At 39.8% G+C, this 27,139-nt stretch overlaps 1 protein-coding gene, 1 long non-coding RNA gene and 1 other non-coding gene across 4 annotated transcripts in view; 1 reads left to right on the plus strand and 2 right to left on the minus strand.

Moving 5' to 3' along the window:
* The window catches only part of PIBF1 (progesterone immunomodulatory binding factor 1), a 231,449-nt gene extending 226,869 nt beyond the window's left edge, over nucleotides 1-4,580 (plus strand). For both annotated transcript variants that reach the window (XM_055542632.1, XM_055542633.1), the window contains one exon: nucleotides 4,246-4,580. In XM_055542632.1, the coding sequence (XP_055398607.1) occupies nucleotides 4,246-4,296 (51 nt within the window). In that variant the 3' untranslated portion in view covers nucleotides 4,297-4,580. The remainder of the gene's footprint in view (nucleotides 1-4,245) is intronic.
* LOC129624568 (uncharacterized) lies at nucleotides 59-26,867 on the minus strand. Its single transcript, XR_008701012.1, has 3 exons — nucleotides 26,729-26,867; nucleotides 3,790-3,971; nucleotides 59-172 (listed from the first exon to the last, which is right to left on the minus strand). It is a non-coding gene; the product is annotated as an uncharacterized LOC129624568 (long non-coding RNA).
* TRNAC-ACA (transfer RNA cysteine (anticodon ACA)) lies at nucleotides 15,646-15,718 on the minus strand. Its single transcript has one exon. It is a non-coding gene; the product is annotated as a tRNA-Cys (tRNA).
* Nucleotides 26,868-27,139: the final 272 nt, after the last annotated feature.

Genomic DNA, 27,139 nt, shown 5'->3' on the forward strand with positions numbered 1-27,139 from the left:
CTTGCGGTGGCTTCTCTTGTTTGGGAGCCAGGCTCTAGGCATGCGGGCTTCAGTAGTTGTGGTGCACAGGTTCAGCTGCTCCTCGGCATATGGAATGTTCCCAGACCAGGGATTGAACCTGTGTCCCCTGCATTGGTGGGTTCTTATCTGCACCACCTGGGAAGCCAGGCGGCTGATAAATGTAGTTTTTCATTGCTCTCATAATAAAATCAGAGTTCTGTGTTTCAGAAGAGGAAAACAGATGTAACCCAGGCAACCAGCAGGCCATGTCGTAGGGTATTATTAATATTTTGGCCGCGCAGTTGGTGGAATCTCAGTTCCCCAACCCAGGATCAAACTGGGGTCCTCTGCAATGAAAGCACAGAGCCCTAACCACGGGACTTCCAGAGAATCCTTTATTCATTTTTATATCTGTGCAACCTAACACAGGGACCTGGTATATAAATAGGTGTTCAATAAGTTATTTAAAAAATAATGTCAGCTACAAACAATTTAGTTCATGTAGTAAAGTGTTAAGAGTTAGGATTAGAGAAGTAGTCTGGGCGAGATCCTAAAGGGCTCTGTCTTCTAGTTCAGTGTAGTTTGAACATGACAGTGATAGTGAGGTTCTCCCCAAAAACTCATGAATAAGGAACAGATGTTAGTCCTGTGGGAGCAAGCTGTGAAACCAGTTTTAAATGGTTATGACAAAAGAATTGAAGAGTTCATTTATGACGTGGAAAAGCAGCTAATCCCCAAGACAGAGGCCCACTTGACTGTGGCAAAGCTACTTCATTAACACATCTGAAGAAAGAGGGTATTGGGAGGAGGGGATGGAGGGAGAATGATCTGCAATGGACCAGATACAGATTGAAGTCATCAGGAAGGACAGTCTGCCATTGAAATGTTGGTTCTGTCCTTTATGAGTCTTAAGATTCCTTTTTATTATCAAAAGTTTTATTTACCAATGGCAGAAAATGAAGAGGAATTAAAGAGCCTCTAATTCCTCTTAAGGGTGAAAGAGCAGAATAACACAGATATATAGAACAGTCTTTTGGACTCTGTGAGAGGGAGAGCGTGGGATGATTTGGGAGAATGGCATTGAAACTTGTATAATATCATACATGAAGCGAATCACCAGTCCAGGTTCAATGCATGATACTGGATGCTTGGGGTTGGTGCACTGGGATGACCCAGAGGGATGGTACGGGGAGGAAGGAGGGAGGGGGGTTCAGGATGGGGAGCACGTGTATACCTGTGGCAGATTCATGTTGATGTATGGCAAAACCAAGACAATATTGTAAAGTAATTAGCCTCCAATTAAAATAAATAAATTTATATTAAAACAAACAAACAAACAAACAAAAATGCTGGCTTGAAACTCAGCATTCACAAAACCAAGATCATGGCATCAGGTCCTATTACTTCATGGCAAATAGAAGGGGAAAAAATGGAAGCAGTGCCAGATATTCTTTTCTTGGGGTCCAAAATCACTGGATGTAGACTGGCACTATGAAATAAAAGACACTTGCTCCTTGGAAGGAAAGCTATGGCAAACCTAGACAGCATATTCAAAAGCAGCAACATCACTTTGCAACAAATGTCCTTATAGTCCAAGCTACCAGTAGTTGTATAGCTGTGAGCCATAAAGAAGGCTGGGCACCGAAGAATTAATGCTTTCGAACTGTGGTGCTTGAGAAGATTCTTGAGAGTCCCTTGGACAGCAAGAAGATGAAACCAGTCAATCCTAAAGGAAATCAACCCTGAATATATATTGGAAGGACTGTTGCTGAAACTCTAGTACTTGGGCCACCTGATATGAAGAGCTGACTCTGGACAAGACCCTGATGCTGGGAAAGATTGAAAGCATAAGGAGAAAGGGGCAGCAGAGGATAAGATGGTTAGTTAGTATTGCTTACTCAGTGGGCATGAATCTGAGGACAGTGGAAGACACAGGAGCGTGGCATGCTACAGTCCACAAGGTCGCAAAGAGTCAGACAAGACTTAGCGACTGAACAGCCACAACCATACATGCATAAGGGGCTTCCCTGATGGTGGGTAAAGAGCCCACCTGCAAATGCAGGAGACATGGGTTTGATTCCTTGTTCAGTAAGATCCCCTGGAGAATAAAATTGCAACCCACTCCAGTTTTCTTGCATGGGAAATCCCATGAGCAGAGGAGCCTGGCAGGCTTATAGTCCGTGGGGTCACAAAAGGGTCGGACATAACTCAGCGACTAAACATACACACACACATACATAATACTAAAAGAACTTTTAGTATCAGCTGATTGAGAAAATGTAGATATACAAATTCTATGCCTTTTTCTTGGTCTATACAATTTGCTTTCACATTTTTGTATCCTCGAGCCACAGTTAAAACCAGTTTATGTCATGACTTACTGAAGATCATAGTTTCTCAGAATGGAACCTACTCCTCCTCTGGCAGATCAGCTAGCATTCTGGTTTGTACTTTGGTTTCTTTTAGATTTGGTTAGCCCCTGTCACCTTTGAATTCTCTTGGAAGATAAAGCCTGGCTTTTCCCTGTTTCACCCTGAAGCCTTCTTTCACCCTTAATACTAAGGACTTTGGACTTTCTATTAAAGAAAAACAACCAAAGTGTTTTAATGCAGGTTTGCGTTTTAGAAAGATAAGCTTGGAAGGATTGTGGGTGATGAACAGAAGAGATAGTCAAATCAGAATTAGGAAATTCTTGCAGGAATGAAGCAGAAATAAAGGCCCAAGGTAAGCCTTTTAGAGTCAAGATAGAGAATAAGGAATGTAAAGGATATTTCTGTAAATGTTAAGGACTGTTTAGAATGAAGACAGCAAGCAGAAAAAAAAAGAAGAAAGCTAAGATGAAGAGGAATCAAGCATTTTTGGTTTAGATGACTGAACAAAATATGGTACCATTCACCCAAGACAAAATATGGAGGACTGAGGGAGTTCCTTTTGACATACTGAATTTTAGTTGCCTTTAGGCATTATGTAGGAAATGGCAACCCACTCCAGTGTTCTTGCCTGGAGAATCCCAGGGATGGGGGAGCCTGGTGGGCTGCCGTTTATGGGGTCACACAGAGTCGGACACAACTGAGGCGACTTAGCAACAGCAGCAGCAGGCGTTATGTAAAAGTATGTGTATCTCAAGTTAGGGCTATGGAAATACAGATGGGGTCTGAGGAAGGAGATGGAGGGACTACTGGTATATATGGTGGTAACTGAAGGTGGCCAAGGGCATGGCTAAGGTCAAGAGGAGCTGACCATTGATGTCACTTCTAATATTTTGTGCATTCAGCTATGGCATATGAGAAAGATAAAATTATAAGTTATCATACCTACCTATATGCCAGTGTACATATATTTTTATGTATTTAGGAATGTGGTTCTTCATAATTTTAAGGAGATATAAATGGAAAAGGAGTAACTGCATATGTGATTTATTATATAAAATAAGACGTTTTGATTGGAATCAGTACCTTATATAGATTTCTGAGTTTTATCGCAGCCCACCTTCCCTGCTCCTTTGCTACCACTCTTTCAGACTGAAATGATTGAGCAGTAAACCCAAGAAGTACTCTGGTTGGTCAACATAACATCATACAGTCAAAACGAACAAACTTTTTGGCCAACCCTATACTTAACAATTCAGAATACCTAAAGCACAATGATTTAGATCTAGAAATTCTTCACTAACTACTGAGTGAATGAGTATCTATATAGATAGCTAAGACAACTAAAAAGAAACTGTGGCCTTGTTTTTTTTTTTTATAATTTTCTTTGAAAAATAGAATCAATTCATAAAATGCTCACCTCGCACAGAGCTGCTGCTGCTAAGTCGCTGCTAAGCTGCTGCTGCTGCTGCTGCTAAGTCGCTTCAGTCGTGTCCAACTCTGTGCGACCCCAGAGACCGCAGCCAACCAGGCTCCCCGGTCCCTGGGATTCTCCAGGCAAGAGTACTGGAGAGGGGTGCCATTGCCTTCTCCGGCTCACCTCTGTAGAATATGTTAAATGCAGACTTTAAGCCAGAAAACACAGCTGTGTATTTTTTTAATAGACATTCCAGTGGGAGATTATTTCTGACAAAAGACAAAATCTTTGCCCTTAAGTATCCTTCTGATTTATAGAAAGCAATTATTTACTATAATTTTACAGAAAAATTCCCAGTGTATATAGTTGCTTAGTTCTTTGAATTGCTTCTCTTGTACTCTTGTCCTTCTTATAAGCATTTTACTTAATTTTATTTTATTCTTTTATTTTTTTTCACAGACCAAGAAGGAAGCACCTGAGTGGTCTAAGATACAAAAAACGAAGACCTAGTGTTTTGGAGAGATTCCCAAAGTTCTTTTTCTGATGAACAGAAAGTTTATCTTAATCATGTACTTGACTTTTTTAAAATAGCTAATTTAAAGTTTATTTTAACTGAACATTAAATTAACAAATTTTATCATAATAATCAAAATACATAAAATGTAAATATTTGGTTTATCTATTTTGTTAAAAAATAAATATTGTGTACTCTATTATGATTTAAATTTTGGAACTTTCATAATTCTTTGAGTCATTTTAAACATGTGGCTTATAAATATTTTGATTAGCTGTTATATTGGTGAATATTTTCCTAACTACATAAATTTTGAATTTAAATGTCTTAACACAAATACCAAGACACTTTACAATTTTTAAATTAATAATCATTTGTGAAGAATACTAGAAAGCATTTCAAATGCTCGATAATGGTAGTCAGATCTCATGTTAGTGTATATGAATTGCTGATTCTTTCTTGAGTCTGTTTTTTTCTTACATTTCATATTATTGCTCACCAATACAATCCTTTACAAAGTCTGTTATTCCATTGGTCAAGTAAAAATTTGATGAAAAGTGTCTTGTCACTTTGGTTGAAACAGTGCTGATTCAGATGCAGTATGGACCAAACACCTAGTCAGTAAGAAGAAATCAGTAGCATTTTCTATGTTGCTTGTCATAAAATATGCTCCATTTCTTATTCAAGAGTTACAATTTAGAAGAAAGAAGAGGAGTGAAAGAGAAAGAAGAAGAAATACATTTTTATGTATCAGATTTTCTTAACCACTGTTGGCATAAAGTGTGAAAGTAAAGTGAAGTCGCTCAGTCATGTCTGACTCTTTGCAACCCTATGGATTGTAGCCTGCCAGGCTCCTCTGTCTATGGGGTTTTACAGGCAAGAATACTGGGGTGGGTTGCCATTTCCTTCTCTAGCTGTTGACATAGAGGCTGGATAATTTTTGTTCAGAATGGGAGTGGGGGGCAGTTCTTTGCTTTGTGGAATGTTTTATCTACACCACTGGCCTCTACCACCAGATGAAAGTGGCATTCCCACCCACCCCCACCCCCAGTTATGACAATTAAAACCCTCTCTGTCCCCTTTAACTCCTAGTGAAGAACCGTTGATACACATTTTATCAGTGATTATTATCCTTGTAGATATGAGAAAAGAATCTATCTGATCACTGTGTTCTTTGAAAGTTTACAAATGTCATTCATAAGCTATTAGTTGAGTGTGAGAGAACAGAAAAAGCCTTTGATAATAATATACACTTGTAAATCTACTGTTGGCCTAAAAACCCTAATCTGCTGCTTCCCTTTTATTTCATTTGGATACATCTAAAATAGATTTTCTGCAACAAAGTTTTGTTTGTTTAGCCTCTCTGAGGCACACATTCTGATTCCAGATACCTTTATAATTCATTAAAACTAAACATGTAGACATAATTTGTTTCCTTCCAAAATGCTAGAAGAGAATGTCTATTTTATTTTCAATTCTAGTTATTTATCTGAAAGCATTTTATAATTTAGTTCAGTGTAACTCCATTTGTTATATGTACATATTTTAATATAAAGGATTACTGATTGATAGTCCAAGTTAAAGTAATGGTGTGGGCAAAAACACAGAAGCCGGAAAATTTGGAGCTAATTTTAAAAATAGAAAATGCAATGATGAAGAAATTTAAAGTCTTTCTCCCTTCAAATCCCTGTTTTTTCCCTTTTTCCCTTCCTTTCATGTCTAGATATGAATTAACTCCTTTAAAAAATACAGTTCTTTCTGTCATTTCCTACCACTAATAAATCCAGAATAAGATTGTGATATGAAATCTTTTTGCATGACATTTGTGAATTTTCTATTTCAAGTGCCACTTCTTCCAGAAAGTTCTGTCTGTTCTACCATAATAATCTGTATTGTGTACTCTGTACTCTATATCTCTTAATTCTGCTTGCCATATTTTATGATTGTTTACTTGTTCATTTCCTTGAAGGCAAGAACTGTTTCTTAAGCTTTTTTGATTCGCATTATTTAGCACTGTGCCTTGAATTCAAGCTATAAATGTTAATTTGATAAGTTGGGCACAGATGAGATACAGTGATGTAACTTTTTTTAATATATTAAGAATTAGAGGGATTTTTTTTTTAGTGTCATAGACTCTGTTCTAGTTCACTTCTTAATACCACTACAACCCTTGCATTTTCTTTCAATTTCCAGACCTTAATTTTGTCTTTCTCCTTTTTTTAAATTGCAGTACAAAACATAAAATGTACATAAAATAACATAAAATTTACCATTTACCCATTTTTAGTTGTAGGGTTCAATATGTTGAGTATATTCACAATGTACAGTAGGTCTCTCAAGCTTTTCCCTCTTTCAAATCTGAAACTCGGTACCCATTAACCCTTTCTCTCACCAGATCACACAGTGACCCAGGGTCACTGTATTGTACAGGCAGGGTTGGATAATCAGCAGGGGTTTAAATCCAGACTCCTGCCTTTAGGAGAGATTGAACTTGTTAATGAGCCAGATTCCCTTTGGTTTTAAGGTCCTAAGAAGCAGCATGCATGCGTGCTAAGTCACTTTAGTCATGTCCAACTCTTTGTGACCCTCTGGGCTGTAGCATGCTAAACTCCATTGGATTTCCCAGGCAAGAATACTGGAATGGATTGCCATGCCCACCCAGGGATTGAACCCCTATCTCTTATGTCTCTTGCATTGGCAGCCGGGTTCTCTGCCACAAGTGCCACCTGGGAAACCCACCTGAGAAGCTGATGATAGGCAAAACAAAAGAGTTTAAAAAGTAATTAGTACTGTAAATGCTGCAAAGAAAGACTTCCTGCAGCTTGGAGGTGGTCACCAGGCAAAGCTCACTAGCCAGACAGCTATCAGGAGTCTTCCAAGGTATGGTTTGTTTTGGTTGATTTACTGAGTCCATGGTCCAGTCCTCAGCCTTACAGGCCCAGAAACTTAATTCTGTTAATGAATTAAAGATGACGTATCTTTCCAGAGTTGCCCACACTGACACTGGTTACAAATCGTAATGTATCAGTTGTAAGTGAAAAGTAAAACTATTATGTGGAATGTCACTTACTGGGATAAGCACCAGTGATGTGTTCTTGACCTGTTTTCCCTTGCTTCTGCAATATTGTACACTCATCATTTTCCCCCTTGCTCCTCTTATACCTAATCATAAAACATTAGAGTTGTTCAGACTGTCTTTTCCCCCTTAAGTCTTTTTTATGTTCTGTACTTACTCTCTTGATGAGCCAGCTCTCTGGCTTCAGTTATTATATGCCAGTTTCCCCAAGTTTATATCTCTCACCCAAACTTACCTTTTAGAATAACCTGCCTATTACATCTCCATTTGAATGTCTCATTGTAACTTCAAACTTAACATGTACAAAACTAAATGCAACAAGTTTCTTCTCCCGGGTTCCCAGTTTCAATAAATGGCTCCTATCAGTGGCTTGTATTACAAACCTATGAGTCATTCCAGACCCTTTTCTTGTTAGTCCACAAGCTTCAATCACCACACCCAGATGATCTGCCTCTTAGTTTCCTTTTTAAAGAACTTTTGATTATGAAAATTTCCAAATATTTAAAAGGACAAAATAAATCTTGGGGTGATGGAAATGTTCACTATCTTGATTATGGTGGTGGTTTCATGGTTATATAAAAATGTTTATCAAATTCTATTTTTCTAAATATACAGTTTATTTTATGTCAGTTATACCTCAATAAAGATGTTTAAAAAGAAGAAAGAGTTAGGAAATCACCACTGAGTAACCCCTGATTAAGTGATTCAGGCATCAGTCACCAATGAATGCTAAAGCAATTAGAGGATATTGGAGAACTTTATATCAGGGCTGGAAGAAGCACAAGCTGGAATCAAGATTGCCAGGAGAAATATCAATCACCTCAGATATGCAGATGATACCACCCTAATGGCAGAAAGTGAAGAGGAACTAAAAAGTCTCTTGATGCAAGTGAAAGAGGAGAGTGAAAAAGTTGGCTTAAAGCTCAACATTCAGAAAACAAAGATCATGGCATCCAGTCTCATCACTTCATGGGAAATAGATGGGGAAACAGTGGAAACAGTGTCAGACTTTATTTCTGGGGCTCCAAAATCACTGCAGATGATGATTGCAGCCATGAAATTAAAAGACGCTTACTCCTTGGAAGAAAAGTTATGACCAACCTAGATAGCATATTGAAAAGCAGAGACATTACTTTGCCAACAAAGGTCCATCTAGTCAAGGCTATGGTTTTTCCAGTGGTCATACATGGGTGTGAGAGTTGGACTGTGAAGAAAGCTTACCGATGAAGAATTGATACCTTTGAACTGTGGTGTTGGAGAAGACTCTTGAGAGTCCCTTGGATTGCAAGGAGATGCAACCAGTCCATTCTGAAGGAGGTCAGCCCTGGGATTTCTTTGGAAGGAATGATGCTAAAGCTGAAAGTCCAGTACTTTGGCCACCTCATGTGAAGAGTTGACTCATTGGAAAAGACTCTGATGCTGGGAGGGATTGGGGGCAGGAGGAGAAGGGGACGACAGAGAATGAGATGGCTGGATGGCATCACTGACTCGATGGACGTGAGTTTGAGTGAACTCTGGGAGTTGGTGATGGACAGGGAGGCCTGGCATGCTGCGATTCATGGGATCGCAAAGAGTCAAACACAACTGAGTGACTGAACTGAACTGAACCACCTAAATGCTCCAGTCAACCTTGGGTTATGTTGACTTATGTGACTCTTGATATAACATGAAGTATTAAACAATACCAATGCAGGATCCTTGTAGAAAAACAAATTTAACCTGAGTCAAATCAAGGCTTCAGAATTAACTTCCAGTCTACAGGCAAATCAAGAAGTAGACCAGGCTTAGTGACACCAGGAAGAATGAATCATTCTGTGCACTGGGGATGTTCATTGCTTCTAGACCCTCAATATTTCTAGGCTTTTTCAATAGAGCTATGAAATTAGTGTTTTTTAACAGAGAAGGGGAAAGTATGAGTTCCTAACAATGTAACAAGGTCTAATTTAAGATTTTTTTTTAAGATTTCAATTTCTTTGATTTTATACTTTTTGTTTCATTTCCTGTTTGTGAATTTCTGTTACCACTTGAGTTCAAACCCTCATGTCCTCTTCCCTAGATTATGTCAGTCTCCTAACCAGTCTCCTTAAATCTACTCATTCTCTCTCCAAACCACTCTCCACAGAGAATAATGATCTTTTTTTTAATACTATAATTTTTTATTTAATCTAAAGTCTATATAAGGTATTATAAGATATGAACTTAGAAAATGGAATTAATTGCAGTTGAGGTATAAGCTGAGAACATAGTATGTGTTAGTTGCTCAGTCGTGTCTGACTCTGCAACCCCATGAACTGTAGCCCACCAGGCTCTTTTGTCCGTGGAATTCTCCAGGCAAGAATACTGGAGTGGGTAGCCATTCCCCTCTCCAGGGTATCTTCCCAACCCAGGAGTGGAACCCGGGTCTCTTGCATTACATGCAGATTTTTTTACCATCTGAGTCACCAGGAGAGCATAGTTATAACAAGTTTCAATAAATTTAAATCAAAAATTTTAAATGATCAGCTAGATAAGCCTTACTTTATCCTAAACCCATGTAAAAATATTTTTTCTTTCATGTGAGGTAGAAAATAGTTTTATTTTTCATTCAATGCAGTCTTGGCAATTTATAAAATGGTACATCATTGGCAAATTTAAAAGTTTTTTTACTATATTGACGATAACTCTAAAATTTTTCACCATACTTGCAGAAAGGTATTTCATATGCTATTTTCACAGACTCCTGCTGCTGCTGCTAAGTCGCTTCAGTCGTGCCCGACTCTGTGAGACCCCATAGACATCACCCCACCAGGCTCCCCTGTCCCTGGGATTCTCCAGGCAAAAATACTGGAGTGGGTTGCCATTTCCTTCTCCAATGCATGAAAGGAAAAGTGAAAGTGAAGTCGCTCAGTCGTGTCCGACTCTTAGCGACCCCATGGACTGCAGCCTACCAGGCTCTTGTGTCCATGGGATTTTCCAGGCAAGAGTACTGGAGTGGGGTGCCATTGCCTTCTCACAGACTAGAAGTTCAGAGTTACCTTAACTAAAAGACTTCTTTGCTAGTATTATCCGGATGCTGCTGCTGCTGCTGCTAAGTCACGTCAGTCGTGTCCAACTCTGTGCAACCCCATAGATGGCAGCCCACCAGGCTCCCCCGTCCCTGGGATTCTCCAGGCAAGAACACTGGAGTGGGTTGCCATTTCCTTCTCCAATGCATGAAAGTGAAAAGTGAAAGGGAAGTCACTCAGTCGTGTCTGACTCCTAGCGACCCCATGGACTGCAGCCCACCAGGCTCCTCCGTCTATAGGATTTTCCAGGCAAGAGTACTGGAGTGGGGTGCCATTGCCTTCTCACAGACTAGAAGTTCAGAGTTACCTTAACTAAAAGACTTCTTTGCTAGAATTATCAGGATAAATGCTTCTAAATAGATTATTACTGCTCCCAGTCTTAAAAGGCAGTTCTTTCAGTTCCTTTACTAGAACTATTCTGTGTTTCCTTTATATTCAGAGAACCTACAGTTTACAAAAATATTACTACATTTATTTTAAATTAACTTTTGATACATCATGTCTACTTTTATAATTGAACACTTTCTAACTCAAAAACCTAGCACTACCTAATACATTTAATTCTATGACTTTCAACTGTATTTAGCAGTTTAGAATCTAACATATTAACTCCAAATAGAGTAGGATGGAATAAAACAAAGATGGCTCTCCTGATAACCCAGATGCAATATAAAATAGTTCTCTTCTAATAATAGAAATACTTATGTGTTACTAGGGGGAAAAAAGTTTTAAGCTTTAATATTTAAACTGTTCATTTCCACAGTTTGTAATACAGCAGTTATGTCCTTTATTGCTGACAGCTCCATAAAACTTACAGTTTCAAGCAGAAAAAAATATAAGTACAACTTTTTCTTTAATTTTCTTGAATTCCCTAGCATGTGGAATAAGTGGATTAAGAACAGAGAAACAAAAATTAATTGAAATTTTTTCCTTTAAATAATCAACACATAAGCCCAGTAAATCAGAAGAAATGTTAGAAGCTGATCCAAAAATTTGAGTAACAGCTTTGCCATTTTAGGGAAATGCATTGAATACCCTCTAGTTAATTTATCCTTTTAGTTTCCTTCCAAGTAAAGCCAAGTACAAAGGGCAGGGGCACGGGTTGGGGGGAGTGGACTGTCATGAATTCTAAACATTTGTGAAACCTTTTAATTGTATTTTCACATTCAGTTCAGTTCAGTCACTCAGTCATATCCGACTCTTTGTGACCCCATGGACCGCAGCACACCAGACCTCCCTGTCCATCATCAACTCCCGGAGTTTACCCAAACTCATTTCCATTGAGTCAGTGATGCCATCCAACCATCTCATCTTCTGTCATCCCCTTCTCCTCCCACCTTCAATCTTTCCCAGCATCGGGGTCTTTACAAATGAGTCAGCTCTTTGCATCAAGTGGCCAAAGTATTGGAGTTTCAGCTTCAACATCCGTTGTTCCAATGAACTCTCAGGACTGATTTCCTTTAGGATGGACTGATTGGATCTCCTTGCAGTCCAAGGGGCTCTGAAGAGTCTTCTCCAACACCACAGTTCAAAAGCATCAATTCGTTGGCCCTCAGCTTTCTTTATAGTCCAACTCTCACATCCATAGATGACTACTGGAAAAACCATAGCTTTGACTAGATGGACCTTTCTTGGTGAAGTAATGTCTCTGCTTTTTAATATGCTGTCTAGGTTGGTCATAGCTTTTCTTCCAAAGAACAAGCATCTTTTAATTTCATGGCTGCAGTCACCATCTGCAGGGATTTTGGAGCCCCCAAAATAAAGTCTCACTGTTTCCATTGTTTCCCCATTTATTTGCCATGAAGTGATGGGACCAGATGCCACAATCTTAGTTTTTTGAATGTTGAGTTTTAAGCCAACTTTTTCACTCTCCTCTTTCACTGTCATCAAGAGGCTCTTTAGTTCCTCTTCACTTTCTGCATAAGGGTGGTGTCATCTTCATATCTGAGGTTATTGATATTTCTCCCAGCAATCTTCATTCCAGCTTGTGCTTCATCCAGCCCCGTATTTTGCATGATGTACTCTGCATATAAGTTAAATAAGCAGGGTGACAATATACAGCCTTAATGTACTCCTTTCCCTATTTGGAACCATTCTGTTGTTCCATGTCCAGTTCTAACTGTTGCTTCCTGACCTGCATACAGGTTTCTCAAGAGGCAGGTCAGGTGGTCTGATATTTCCATCTCTTTAAGAATTTTCCACAGTTTGTTGTGGTCCGCACAGTCAAAGGCTTTGGCATAGTCAAAGCAGAAGTAGATGTTTTTCTGCAACTCTCTTGCTTTATCGATGATCCAACAGATGTTAGCAATTTGATCTCTGGTTCCTCTGCCTTTTCTAAAACCAGCTTGAACATGCTGAACACCGTTCACGTACTGTTGAAGCCTGGCTTGGAGAATTTTGAGCATTACTTTGCTAGCGTGTGAGATGAGTGCAATTGTGCAGTAGTTTGAGCATTCTTTGGCATTGTCTTTCCTTGGGATTGGAATGAAAACTGACCTTTTCCAGTCCTGTGGCCACTGCTGAGTTTTCCAAATTTGCTAGCATATTGAGTGTAGCACTTTAACGGCATCATCTTTTAGGATTTGAAATAGCTCACTGGAATTCCATCACCTCCACTAGCTTTGTTCGTAGTGGTGCTTCCTAAGGACTACTTGACAAACACATTTGTTTGAGAATGTATTCCAATATCACATGGCAAAGTTCAACAATACAAAAACTGCAATTACTTTTGCACCAACCTAATAAAAGGAAATCAATTTTTAAGTGCCCATTACAGTAGTGAAGGGTGTGTTCATAATTATTTAGCAACTGGCTCCCAGAAGAAAGGACCCAGATTTCGTGGAACCCAGATTTTTGCAGTGAAATGGAATAAAGACCCCCCACCATGGCTGACATCAAACCACCACAGTGGCGTTGTCAGGGGTGTGCTCCACTGAGGTGCCAGCTGGCTTTACAGAGATAGCCCACGAGGGTGTGAGGTGGGGGTTCAACCATGCCTCCTTTCCAAGCTCCTTCTGAGCAAGTATCAATCGTTCATTTGTGTACAACTCTTTACAACCCCATGGACTACAGCCTGCCAGACTCCTCTGTCCATGGAATTATCCAGGCTAGAATACTGGAGTGAGTTGCCATTGTCTTCTCCAAGGGATACTCCCATCCCAGGGATGGAACTCCAATCTCTGCATTGCAGGCAGATTCCTTACTGTCTGAGCCACCTGTCTACATTATCAGTGGCCTTTTTGCATTTCCTTAAACTGTCCCAGCCCCTTTTTCCTCGGGATCTTGATTACAATGGTTTCCTACTGCATCCTTCCTTCTGTGGGGACTACGCCTCAGCCTTTAGATCTAGGTCTTCTGCTCCACTCCACACCGTAGGAGGACTCAGATCATGATATAAAATGCAGTTCTTAAAAAAAAAAAAACTTTAAAACCACTACCCTAGACAAAACTAGAATCGGCAGTGCCATCCAGACTCTGATTTTATAGCGTTTAGATTAACAGTCCCAGGGCTTCCCTGGTGGCTCAGCTGGTAAAGAATCCACCTGCAGTGCGGGAGACCTGGGTTCAGTCCCTAGGTTGGGAGGATCCCCTGCAGAAGGGAATGGCTACCCACTCCAGTATTCTAGCCTGGAGAATTCCATGGACTGAATAGTCCATGGAGTCACAAGGAGTCGGACACAACTGAGCGACTTTCACTTTCATTTAAGAGTCCTGACCCCACCCTGCCTTTACCACATTGCCTATACCACTGTAATTTACACTGTTAATCATTACCAAAGAAGTAGTGGTACATATACACAATGGAATATTACTCAGCTACAAAAAGGAATGCATTTGAGTCAGTTCTAATGAGATGGATGAACCTAGAGCCTATTTTACCGAGTGAAGTAAGTCAGAAAGAAAAAGATAAATATCATATTCTAATGCATATATAAGGAATCTAGAAAAATCATGCTGAATAATTTATTTGCAGGGCAGCAGTGGAGAAACAGACATAGAGAATAGACTTATGGACATGGGGAGAGGGGAGGAGAGGGTGAGATGTATAGAGAGAGTAACATGGAAACTTACATTACCATAGGTAAAATAGATAGCCAACGGGAATTTGCTCAGGAAACTCAAACGGGCTCCATCAACCTAGAGGGCTGGCATGGGGAGGGAGATGGGAGGGAGTTTCAAAAGGGAGAGGGTATATGTATACCTGTGGCTGATTCATGTTGCGGTTTGACAGAAAACAACAAAATTCTGTAAAGCAATTATCCTTCAATTAAACAATTAATTTTTAAAAATAGTCCTTTTGGAAGGACTTTCTGGAAGCCTGTGAGCCTGCCTTCTAGGTGACTGTGCACCTGTCTGCTCTAATTCAGATTTTACTTTCACTCCAGAGGACTGCTTGATCCTTACGTGACACAATGCCTTTGTGCTCCGCCCCAGCTATACAAGTTGTATTTCCTTTGTTTCCAGCACTGCTACTGTCATGTGATTTTCTAAAAAATTGTATTGGAGTATAGCTGCTTTACAAAGTTGTGTTCATTTCTACGGTACAGTGAAGTGAATCAGCAGTCCATAGATATATATCCCCTCTTTTGGGATTTCCTTTCCATTTAGGTCACCACAGAGCATGGAGTAGAATTCCTTGTGCTCTACAGTAGGTTCTCCAGGGCTGTACACTTATTATTTATTTTATTTTACTTGTTTACTTGACTGCAGCCAGTCTTAGTTGTGGCACATGGGTTTCCCTGAGGCACGTGGAATCTTCCCAGACCAGGGATCCCTTGCTAGGTGGATTCTTAACCACTGAACCATCAGGGAAGTCCCCTATACTTAAGTCTTCCTTTCTCTGCCCTTTCCCCCTCACTCCCTCTCCCTCTTTGTCTTTCTTTTTTTCTTTCCCTTCATTAATACATTGGTACATGAATCGGAATAATGAATTTTTTGTGTATCTTCTTTGATTTAATACTTTGTATCATGTATTTATTGAATATGTATTTTCTATATCTAATGATGTTTTATTCTCTTTAATAACAGTAGAACAATTAAAACTTTTACTGAGAATCTAAAATTAATTCCTATTCCCTAAACCTTCATAGTTCATAAAGTGAAGTCACTCAGTTGTGTCCGACTCTTTGTGACCCCATGGACTGTAGCCTACCAGGCTCTTCTGTCCATGGGATTTTCCAGGCAAGAATACTGGAGTGGGTTGCCATTTCCTTCTCCAGGAGATCTTCCCTGACCCAGGGATTGAACCCGGGTCTCCTGCATTGTAGGCAGACACTTTACCATCTGAGCCAGCAGGGAAGTCATAGTTCATAGCATATGTAATCCCCTAAATCCATCTATAAGTGCTTTACTAAGCAAGTTGTTATATAGCAAAAATGTCACTAACATTCAAAACTGTGCTCTAAAATATGTGTAGACTTTCTAAACTGCTGATGACTTCTCTCTCATTACTCTGCTCACTTATTTGTAATACTGCAGAGTCATAAATCTGCCTCTTTTACTTTCACTTCCTTCCATTTATTTTTGGTATGATCATCTTGATTTACTATTATTAGCAAGACTAGATCATTATCATTACTGGATACTAAGTTCCAGGGACACACTACCTATTCTATAAAATGTTACCTCACTTTTATTTTCTTCTAGTGTAGTTTAACATTATCTATTTAAAATACTTTCACCAGGAGCTAGAACAAAGCTATGACCCTAGGGACCTAGAACAAATAAAACATTTCTCTAATTCCTGTTACATTTGGTGATTAAAGGATAAAACACAGTAGGCACTGGAGAAGGAAATGGTAACCCACTCCAGTGTTCTTGCCTGGAAAATTCCATGGACAGAGGAGCCTGGCAGGCTACAGTCCATGAGGTCACAAAGAGGCAGACAGGACTGAGCGACTGAGTACTAAGGTAAACTTTAGGAGGACAAAGAACTTTAGAAGGGTATGTCCCCTGCTGAGGGCTTCCCTTATGGCTCAGCTGGTAAAGTGTCCATTTGCAATGTGGGGTTTGATCCCTGGGGTGGGAAAATCCCCTGGAGAAGGGAAAGGCTACCCACTCCAGTATTCTGGCCTGGAGAATTACGTGGACTATATAGTCCGTGGGCTCACAAAGAGTCGGACACAATTGAGCGACTTTCACTTTCACTATCCTCTGCTGATGTGCTCCAGGCTTAGAATAATGCCTTGCACATGATGAATACTCAATAGAGGATGGTTCAATCAATGAATTTGTGAACAAGCAGAAACAGCTGAACTTAAGTGGCATTGAATGCCCATAAATATGTATAGATATTCATTAACTGTAGAATTCACATGTGTGTCCATCCAGTTAATCAAAATAAATTATATGGCCAAATATATCACAACTTATTTGTCAATGTGGGATGTTCAGTCACAGGTTCTTTAGGTACCTCTTGTCTCAATAAAGATGAAATAAAATTTAGCATGTGATTGTTCCAGCAAATATTCATGCAGACAGGTGAATTGGTTTCTGGGTTGTTTTTTTGTTTTGTTTTTTTTTTCCTTTTAGAACTGTTTTAGATTTTTAGTTTGGAATTTTCCAAGACAAAACTCAAGTGGCATTTGAACTTAGAATCACAGTTTGTTCGTACATATTTCAAATAACCATTGTTTCTATGACTAAAAAGTTGTTTTTGTTATTTAATACCCTGAAAGGCAATGCCAAAGAATGCTCAAACTACAGCACAATTGCACTCATCTCACACGCTAGTAAAGTAATGCTCAAAATACTCCAAGCCAGGCTTCAGCAATACGTGAACCGTGAACTTCCAGATGTTCAAGCTGGTTTTAGAAAAGGCAGAGGAACCAGAGATCAAATTGCCAACATCCGCTGGATCATAGAAAAAGCAAGAGAGTTCCAGAAAAACATCTATTTCTGCTTATTGACTATGCCAAAGCCTTTGACTGTGTGGATCACAATAAACCGTGGAAAATTCTGAAAGAGATGGGAATACCAGATGGGAATACCACCTGACCTGCCTCTTGAGAAACCTGTATGCAGGTCAGAAAGCAACAGTTAGAACTGCACATGGACCAACAGACTGGTTCCAAATAGGAAAAGGAGTACGTCAAGGCTGTATATTGTCACCCTGTTTATTTAACTTATATGCAGAGTACATCATGTGAAATACCGGGCTGGATGAAGCGCAAGCTGGGATCAATAACCTCAGATATGCAGATGACACCACCCTTATGGCAAAAAGTGAAGAGGAACTAAAGAGCCTCTTGATGAAAGCGAAAGACAAGAGTGAAAAAGTTGGCTTAAAGCTCAACATTCAGAAAACTAAGATCATGGCATTTGGTCCCATCACTTCATGGCAGATAGATAGGAAAACGGTGGAAACAATAGACTTTATTTTTCTGGGCTCCAAAATTACTGCAGATGGTGACTGCAGCCATGAAATTAAAAGACGTTTACTCCTTGGAATGAAAGTTATGACCAACCTAGACAGCGTATTAAAAAGCAGAGACATTACTATGCCAACAAAGGTCCATCTAGTCAAAGCTATGGTTTTTCCAGTGGTCATGTATGGATGTGAGAGTTGGACTATAAAGAAAGTTGAGTGCCAAGGAATTGATGCTTTTGAACTGTGGTGTTGGAGAAGACTCTTCAGAGTCCCCTGGACTGTAAGGAGATCCAACCAGTCCATCCTAAAGGAGATCAGTCCTGGGTGTTCATTGGAAGGACTGATGTTGAAGCTAAAACTCCAATACTTTGGCCACCTGATGCAAAGAGCGGACTCATTTGAAAAGACCCTGATGCTGGGAAAGATTGAGGGCAGGAGGAGAAGGGGACGACAGAGGATGAGATGGTTGGATGGCATCACCAACTTGATGAACATGGGTTTGGATGGACTCCAGGAGTTGGTGATGGACAGGGAGGCCCGGCATGCTGCAGTTCATGGGGTTGCAAAGAGCTGGACATGACGGAGTGACTGAAATGAATTGAAATATACATTTTCTTAAATTTTTACAATGTTGTGTTGGTTTCTGCCATACAACAATGCAAATCAGCCATAATTATACATATGCCCCCTCCTTCTCTAGTCTCCTTCCCCTTCCCATCCCATCCCTTCAGATCATCACAGAGTGCCAGACTGGGTTCCCTGTGCTATACAGCAACTTCTCACCATGTATCCATTTTACATCTGATGCTGCTTTCTCCATTCGCCCCACTCTCTCTCTCCACCACTGTGTCCCCAAGTCCATTTTCTATATCTGGACCTAACTAAAGTTAAAAGCTTTTGCACAGCAAAGGAAACAATCAGTTCAGTTCAGTTGCTCAATCGTGTCCAACTCTTTGCAACCCCATTGGACTGCAGCACACCAGACTTCCCTGTCCATCACCAACTCCCAGAGCTTGCTCAAACTCATGTCCATCAAGACAGTGATGCCATCCTCTGTCGTCCCCTTCTCCTCCTGCCTTCAATCTTTCCCAGCATCAGGATCTTTTCCTAAAGGAAACAATAAACAAGATTAAAAGATAATCCTCAGGATGGGAGAAAATACTTGCAAATGAAACAACTGATTAATCTCCAGAATACATAAGCAGCTCATATAGCTCAATATTAGGAAAACAAACAGCCCAATCAAAAAATGGGCAGAAGACCTAAACAGACATTTCTCTAAAGAAGACACACAGATGGCAAATAAACTCATGGTGCTTATTGTGTTGCACCATAAATGATGTACCACACCACTAATTATTGGGCTTCCCTGGTGGCTCAGACAGTAAAGAATCTGCCTGCAATGCAAGAGACCCAGGTTCAACCCCTGGGCTGGGAAGATCCCCTAGAGAAAGGAATGGCAACACTCCAGTATTCTTGCCTGGAAAATTCCAGAGGAGCCTGGTGGGCTACACAGCATGGGATTGCAAAGAGAGAAATGCAGATCAAAACTACAATGAGGTATCACTTCACACCAGTCAGAATGAGTGAGTGAGTGAAAGTCGCTCAGTTGTGTCTGACTCTTTGCGACCCCGTGGGCTATACAGTCCATGGAATTCTCTATTCCAGAATACTGGAGTAGGTAGCCTTTCCCTTCTCCAGAGGATCTTCCCAACCCAGGGATCAAACCCAGGTCTCCCACATTGCAAGCGGATTCTTTACCAGCTGAGCCACAAGAGAAGACCAAGAATATCAGAGTGGGTAGCCTATCCCTTCCCCAGAGGATCTTCCCAACCCAGGAATCGAACCAGGGTCTCCTGAATTGCAGGCACGTTTTTTTACCAACTGAGCTATCGGGGAGCCCCCAGTCAGAATGGCCATCATCAAAAAATTTTACAAACAATAAGTGCTGGAGGGGATGTGGAGAAAAGGGAATCCCCCTGTACTGTTGGTGTGAATGTAAACTGATACAGCCATTATGGAAAACGGTTTGGACATTCCTTTAAAAAATGGGAATAAATCTATTTATTCCCAGCAACCCCACCACTCAGCATATACCCAAAGAAAATCAAAATTGAAAAAGACACATGTAGTCCATTGTTCATAGCAGCACTGTTTATAATAACCAGGACATGGAAGCAACCTAAATGTCCATTACCAGATGAATGGATAAAGAAGATGTGGTACATATACACAATGAAATATTACTCAGCCATAAAAAAGAATGAATTTGTGTCAGTTCTAGTGAGGTGGATGAACCTAGAGCCTGTTATACAGAGTGAATTAAGTCAGAAAGAGAAAAACAAATATATTAATGTATATATATGGAAACTAGAAAAATGATTTTGATGAGTCTTTTTGTTTTTGAGTAATAATTATTTATTTTTGCTTTCTAGAATCAGGAGTATGTGGTTTTCGCAGATTTATACAGATATTGATATGGTTTTCTTTGGCTTCATAGTTTTGATTTTTTTAAATACTTGGATTTTACAACTTACTCAATATATAGATACATAATTCCTTAAATTCCTATTTTGAGGTTTTGGGATTAACCCTGTCTCACACATACAAGCCCACCACACACCTGCCATTCTGCTTTCCATTTGCTTTATTTTCTTTAGTGTAATATCTGAAATTCTTATTTTCTTGTTTGTTCATTGCCTAAATAGAATATATTCCAAGAAAGCAGACAGTCTTATCTGACACTACTGTGTCCCCAGCAGCTAGCCCAGTGCCTGGCACAGAAAAATTGCCCTTCAAAATTTTGTTGAATAGTAGGAAGAAAGGAAGGAAAAAAGAAATGATACTTGCCTCCTGCCTTTTTTTTTTTTAATTGAATGTTTGCTGGAAATTGTCTTCGTCCACTTGGGCTACTAATAGGAAATGCCACCCCATTCCAGTATTCTTGCCTGGAAAATTCCATGGACAGAGGTACGTGGCGAGCTATACCATCTATGGGGCCACAAAGAGTTAGACACTTCTGAGTGCCTATTGAGCAGATCAGAGAGAGCGAAATATAGACTGAATGGTTTATAAACACCCGGAATGTATTTCTCAATTCTGGAGGCTATGAAGTCCTAGATCAAGGTACCAGTAGACTGATGTCTGATGAGGACCTGCTTTCTGTTCATGGGTCTTACTGCTGTGCCCTCACCTGGCAGGAGGGATTTGGGAGCTCTTGGGGTCTCTTTTGGAGAAGGCAATGGCAACCCACTCCAGTACTCTTGCCTGGAAAATCCCATGGACGGAGGAGCCTGGTAGGCTGCAGTCCATGGGGTCGCGAAGAGTCGGACATGACTGAGCGACTTCACTTTCACTTTTCCTTTCATGCATTGGAGAAGGAAATGGCAACCCACTCCAGTGTTCTTGCCTGGAGAATCCCAGGGACGGGGGAGCCTGGTGGGCTGCCATCTATGGGGTCGCACAGAGTCGGACACGACTGAAGCGACTTAGCAGCAGCAGCAGCAGCAGCAGGGGTCTCTTTTATAAAGGCATTAATTCCATTAATGAGAGCTCCACCCTCATGACCAAATCACCTCCCAAAGACCCACCACTTCCAAATACCAGCACATCGGGGAAACCATTTCAACAAATCAATGTGGGTGAAAATGAGCATTCAATGTAGAGCAGGGAAAAAATAAAACTAATTCAATAACCCTTTCTCCCACATTACCCAGAAAACAAGGTCATTTTCCATCTCTGTATCTTAGGATCTTTTTTCCTCTCTTTTTAAAAGAAGAGATGTTTCTCCTTTCCGTGGTTAATACCATTCTACTTGAATTCTTCACCATCCATGGGCGAGCAGATGATCCAGGAAGAATAAGGAGCGAGAAATGTAGAGGGCCCAAGACAAATACTCAGAGAAGGAAAATCTCACGGATGGAGGAGCCTGGTAGGCTGCAGTCCATGGGGTCACAAAAAGTCGGGCACGACTGAGCGACTTCACTTTCACTTTTCACTTTCATCATTGGAGAAGGAAATGGCAACCCACTCCAGTATTCTTGCCTGGAGAATCCCAAGGACGGAGGAGCCTGGTGGGCTGCCATCTAGGGGGTCGCACAGAGTCAGACACGACAAGCGACTTAGCAGCAGCAAGACAAATACTAACATTTGAGGAAAAGACAAAGTTAAAAAATGAAAAGGAGAGCATCCTTCACTCTCATTTACCTCCTACAATCTAGATTCTTTCCCAAACCACCAAATTGAAACCACTGGCCCTAAAGGCATTGCTACAACTCCTGTTATTGGATTTCTAAGTCTGTGTCTCTCACCACGTCCTGCCCAAGTGTCTTTCTCTCTCTAACCCCTTGGACAAAGTCAAACCTCAGTGTTCAGGTGTGAGCCCCATTTTTGTCTTGTTTTCCTCCACCCTCCTTTGATCAGGAAATAAATGTATCTGCCGTCACCTCTGTCCCACCTGTATTCCACGTTTTCCTTGAGGAAGAGTTTTCCCAAACGTTCCTGCCTCTTTGCTTCACCTCCTGACTATCTGACTGGTAGATTTTGTTTAAGGAAGTGTGCTTGTATAGGTTTTGTCTACTTTTTCTTTTTTCCTATGGAGGAACCATCTTTTCTATCCTGGGGACAGTTACCTGCCTTTCTTGTTCTAAGTCACAATCATCATCTTGTGACTAAGAGGTTATGTGTAAGGCACAGCGGGGGTGGAGGCGGGGGAAAGATTAAGGCCCCTTTGGCCTTCACATTCAACTGTGTCCTCCAGTATAACATTTATTAAAATGCAGTGCAGTGCTCAGTTGTGCCCAACTCTTTGTGACCCCATGGGCTTTGGCCTCAACAGGCTCCTCTGTCCATGGGATTTTCCCAGCAAGAATACTGGAGTGGGTTGCCATTTATAATCTCTATCCACTGCTTTTGCCTTCTTAATCTAGATCCTGCCTGGCAAGAAAGATGCTATTTATTGAATTCCTCAGCTCCACACAGTAAAGATTTTTTTTTTTAATGAGGTTTGTATACTCATCTTAAATACATATAAAAGGTCTCTTTTACCCTTTCCCTGAGATACCTTTCTGGTGTCCAAATACACAGAACTTGTTCCTCTTAAAAGAGTGAAGACTAATCTATTTGAACATTTATTTTTTCATCACTTTGGAAATAAAGGTGTCAGTAGCTCTAATAGTTAATACAACTGTATTTGTTTTTAAGTCCTAAATGATGAAAAATGTCTTTCTGAGTGAGTGAAAGGAAGGAATTGGCCACTCTCATCTGTTCTTACATGAGACTTTCAAATCTTCCTGTGCACCCCTTATAATCCCTGGACTCCTTTCTTTTTTTTTTTTTTTTTTTTTGGACTCTTCTACTTTCAGTCCTATGTTACCAATTCTCTACAGAATATTTCCTCTTAGATTTGAATTTTTTCCAATGCCCTACATATTTTTTAGTTCTTTGAAACTTTTTATTTGGACATAATTGCGGGCTTACAGAGAAGTTGAAAGAATATTGCAAACAATTTGATCCTTTACCCAAATTATTCAAATGTTAACATTTTATCACATTTGCTTTGTCCTTTTCTCTAGGCTCTCGATTTTTTTGTTGCTGTTCTGGACCTTAAGAGAGTACTTTGAAGATATGATTTCCCTTTACTGCCAAATGTTTCAGTGAGCATTTCCTAAGAACAAGGACATTCTTTTACATAAGCAGAGGACAATGATCAAAATCAGAAAATTAACATTGATACAGTACTGTTATCTAATCTAAAGACCTTATTCAGATTTCACCAATTGTCCTAAGAGTGCCTTTTATGCCAAGGAAAATCTCCAATCATTCATTGCATTCAGTTGCTGTATCTCTTAAATCTTCTCTAATCTAGAATAGTTCCTCAATCTTTCTTTATCTTTTAGGACATGGACATTTTTGAAGTGTACATGTCAGTAATTTTGTTGACATGTACATCAATTAAATATTCTTTTGACCCCATTCATCCACATTAATTGGCTCACGGAGCAACAATGAATAGAAGAAATCCATTTTCTATATCCCTATTCTAGTTCCATATTTCATCACCTCTCATTAGATATGTGATCACTTATCCTATTTTAGTTCCTCATCCTTAAAACTGGAATAATTACACCTACCTAATCAAGGAAGTGATAGATTTAAAAGGAATTTACCCTCCAAACTTATCAAGCTGTATACATTACATAAACACAGCTTTTTGTATGTTAATCATACCTCAATAAAGTAGCTTTGTTTTGTTGTTTTTTAAAAGAATTTACCCAATGCATGTCACAAAGGCCATTTGCTTTTCATGTAATTTGGTTTCTCAACTCTCCGCCCATTTTGCTACCCTTACATAAATGCATTCTAGTTTCCCCATGCGTCTCTAAAAAGGCAATTCTTGAACTACTTACAGCTCACCAAAATAACTGTCAGTCTCATCAGACTATTAATATTGGACCTATAGTCAGTTAAAACCCCTAAAGCTTTTTCTGCATAATTTCTTTTGCTATTTCTATCATTACTACAACTAGTACCAGCAACAGTACCTGACAGGATCTGCATAGAACATCTCTTTGGATGGCCCTTTATATTATGCACTTCTCTCAGTTCCATGCGGTAGTTATTATGTGCACTTTTGAGATGAGGAAACAGATTCTGAGCAGTTAAGTCACAAGACTTTCATAAGTGAGAGAGGTGGAATTTAGTCCCAAGTGTTTCAGAACATAAGTCTTTATTTCTCTGTTAAGTATCGCCTTTTTAATTTCCGCTTATCCTTCTGGCTTATTGAAAGACTTAAGATTCCTGATTTTGCCATCCAACGTAATAGTGTTTTTCCCCCAATCTTGTATGGCTCTCATGTCTTCCTCCAGAGCATTGATGAAACTGTTATTCGAGACCCCTGTGATAAATGGTAAACATTTTCTTCTATGTTGAAATCAATCACTTTCTGTGAAGAGTTTTTTCAAATATCTATAAATAAATCTTACTAAATGGTAGGCTGATTCACCTATAAACATCTTATCCACAAGAACAACTTAAGATTTTTTTCCATGCCTATGGCATCCCCTCTGGCTACAAATCTAATTGCACCACTGGGGGAAAATATTTGTCTTGGTTTAGCCGAAATTGTTTGTATTGGAATAATATTGGTCTTAGTGATTATTCCTTTACTTCTTACGAATCTTTTCTTTAATAACTTCTTCCAGAGTTTTGGTAGGGGTGAATTCAAATAATGCTGGTTTCCAAAATTCTGGTTCCTTTCTAACAATGTTCCCTGGGTTGCTCTGTGACCCAAGAAAGGTCACTCTTTTGACCTAGACATTTCTGAATGAATGAGAAAATTAAATCCACCATTTATTAAACTCACTACACTAATTATGTTTTTTTACTTTGGCCACAACTTACCCAGGAAATACCCTCTCTTGTTTCACAGATAAGAATGCTGAGAGTTGGAGAAATGTTAAAACTTATCTAACACAGAAGTTGGAAGTGAGGGAGCTGTTAGATATATTGACTCAAAAAAATAAAAGTAAGTGGCACATTTTTGCAAACTCTTAATACTGTAAATCATGTTAGGACATTCTGCTGCTATTAATTGTTCATTTGTATGAAATGGTATAGACCAAAAATTAGATTTACTTGAGCATCTATATGTTCCCTACCCAACCAAATCAGTAATGTATCAGAAAACAACAATTCTCAAAGAGTTTTCAAAGGAGCAATCCAGTAGTCTCAGGCTACTGCAGTTCTGTCACTGTCAAATGTTGGACATAAGTTTCATACTAACGATATTCTCTTTGAGATCCAAAGGCTTCTGAGGAGCCCTTTAGAAAAGAAACCCATTTAATGTTCATAAAGCACAGGGCTAGTTTCCTGAAACACATTTGACAGAAGCTGTTATAGGCGTTAACGTAGTATTTCTTTTCTTTTTTACTCCTTGGGACTCCAAGGATATTTCTCCAGAGATACAATGAGGTTTAAAAACACATTTTTATTTATATGAACATATCTCTTACTTGGCCAATGCGCCCTCCTGTCCTAAGGTTGAACTTGGTCTTCACCAACCTTCTAGTTTAGAGATGGTGCTGTTATTTTATATATATATACATCCCTGGTGGCTCAGATGGTATAGAATCTGCCTGCAATGCAGGAAACCTGGGTTCAATCCCTAGATTGGGAAGATCCCCTGGAGAAAGGAATGGCTACTCACTCATATTCTTGCCTGGAGAATTCCATGGGCAGAGGAGCCTGATGGGCTACAATCTATGGGGTAACAAAGAGTTGGACATGACTGAGCAATTTATATTTATATATATATTTGGGGCTTCCCTGGTGGCTCAGAGGTTAAAGCGTCTGCCTGGAATGAGGGAGACCAGGGTTCGATCCCTGGGTTGGGAAGATCCCCTGGAGAAGGAAATGGCAACCCACTCCAGTACTCTTGCCTGGAGAATCCCATGGAGGGAGGAGCCTGGTAGGCTACAGTCCATGGGGTCTCAAAGAGTCGGACACGATTGAGCAACTTCACTTTCACTTTCACATATATGTTTGGGCTGTGCCCACTTGGCTTGCAAGATCTTAGTTCCCCAACCAGGGATTGAACCTAAGCCACCACAGTGCAAGTGCCAAGTCCTAACCACTAGACTGCCAGGGAATTCCCAGCTGTTATCCTGATTTTACATTTGCAGAAAAAGGTCTAGGGTTTCTAGGAAATTTGCTCAGGCCTGACAGCAAGAGAAGGTCCAAACCAAAACTCAGATTCATATTTATATTAAATCCAAGTCAGCGCTCTTTCGCTTGCTTCATGTCTTTGTTTTTCTGCCTTTGATCACTTAAAAAGCTCGTTGACATTTCCAAAAACAAGCAACTTTGGAAAATGGACAAGGTTATGTTAAAAATGGATGATGAACTTTACATTACAACTATTTAAATAGTAAAAGTCATACTTGGAATTTTTTTCCCTTTTGAACAGGTCTTCCTCCATCAGCATCAGCCAGTCGAGATTGGGGATGGAAACAGGAGACCTCGCTAAGTCTGAGCCCTGTGGGAAAAAGGGATCCTGAAAACAGCAAATTAGCTCACAGCTATACCTGTTTACACAGTCAAAGTATGTTTGTTCTGTTTGAAGATACTTCAAAAATAACAATTGTAAAAGAGATTACTGCTTTGATCAGAGAATCTGAATCTCCTTTGTTTGACCATGAATAATTGGTCTTTGTAATGTTAATGCTTCTTTTAAGGAATATCAGATCTGTAAATTCACCTTAATTACAGGCAAGCCGAGTTGTGGAGGGAATTCGCAACAGCATTTCATTGAAGGTCTTTTCTAGTTCCCCTTCAAATCTAATTACAGCAGA

The sequence above is a fragment of the Bubalus kerabau genome, chromosome 12 (genome assembly GCF_029407905.1).
Source record: "Bubalus kerabau isolate K-KA32 ecotype Philippines breed swamp buffalo chromosome 12, PCC_UOA_SB_1v2, whole genome shotgun sequence".
Lineage (NCBI taxonomy): Eukaryota > Metazoa > Chordata > Mammalia > Artiodactyla > Bovidae > Bubalus > Bubalus kerabau.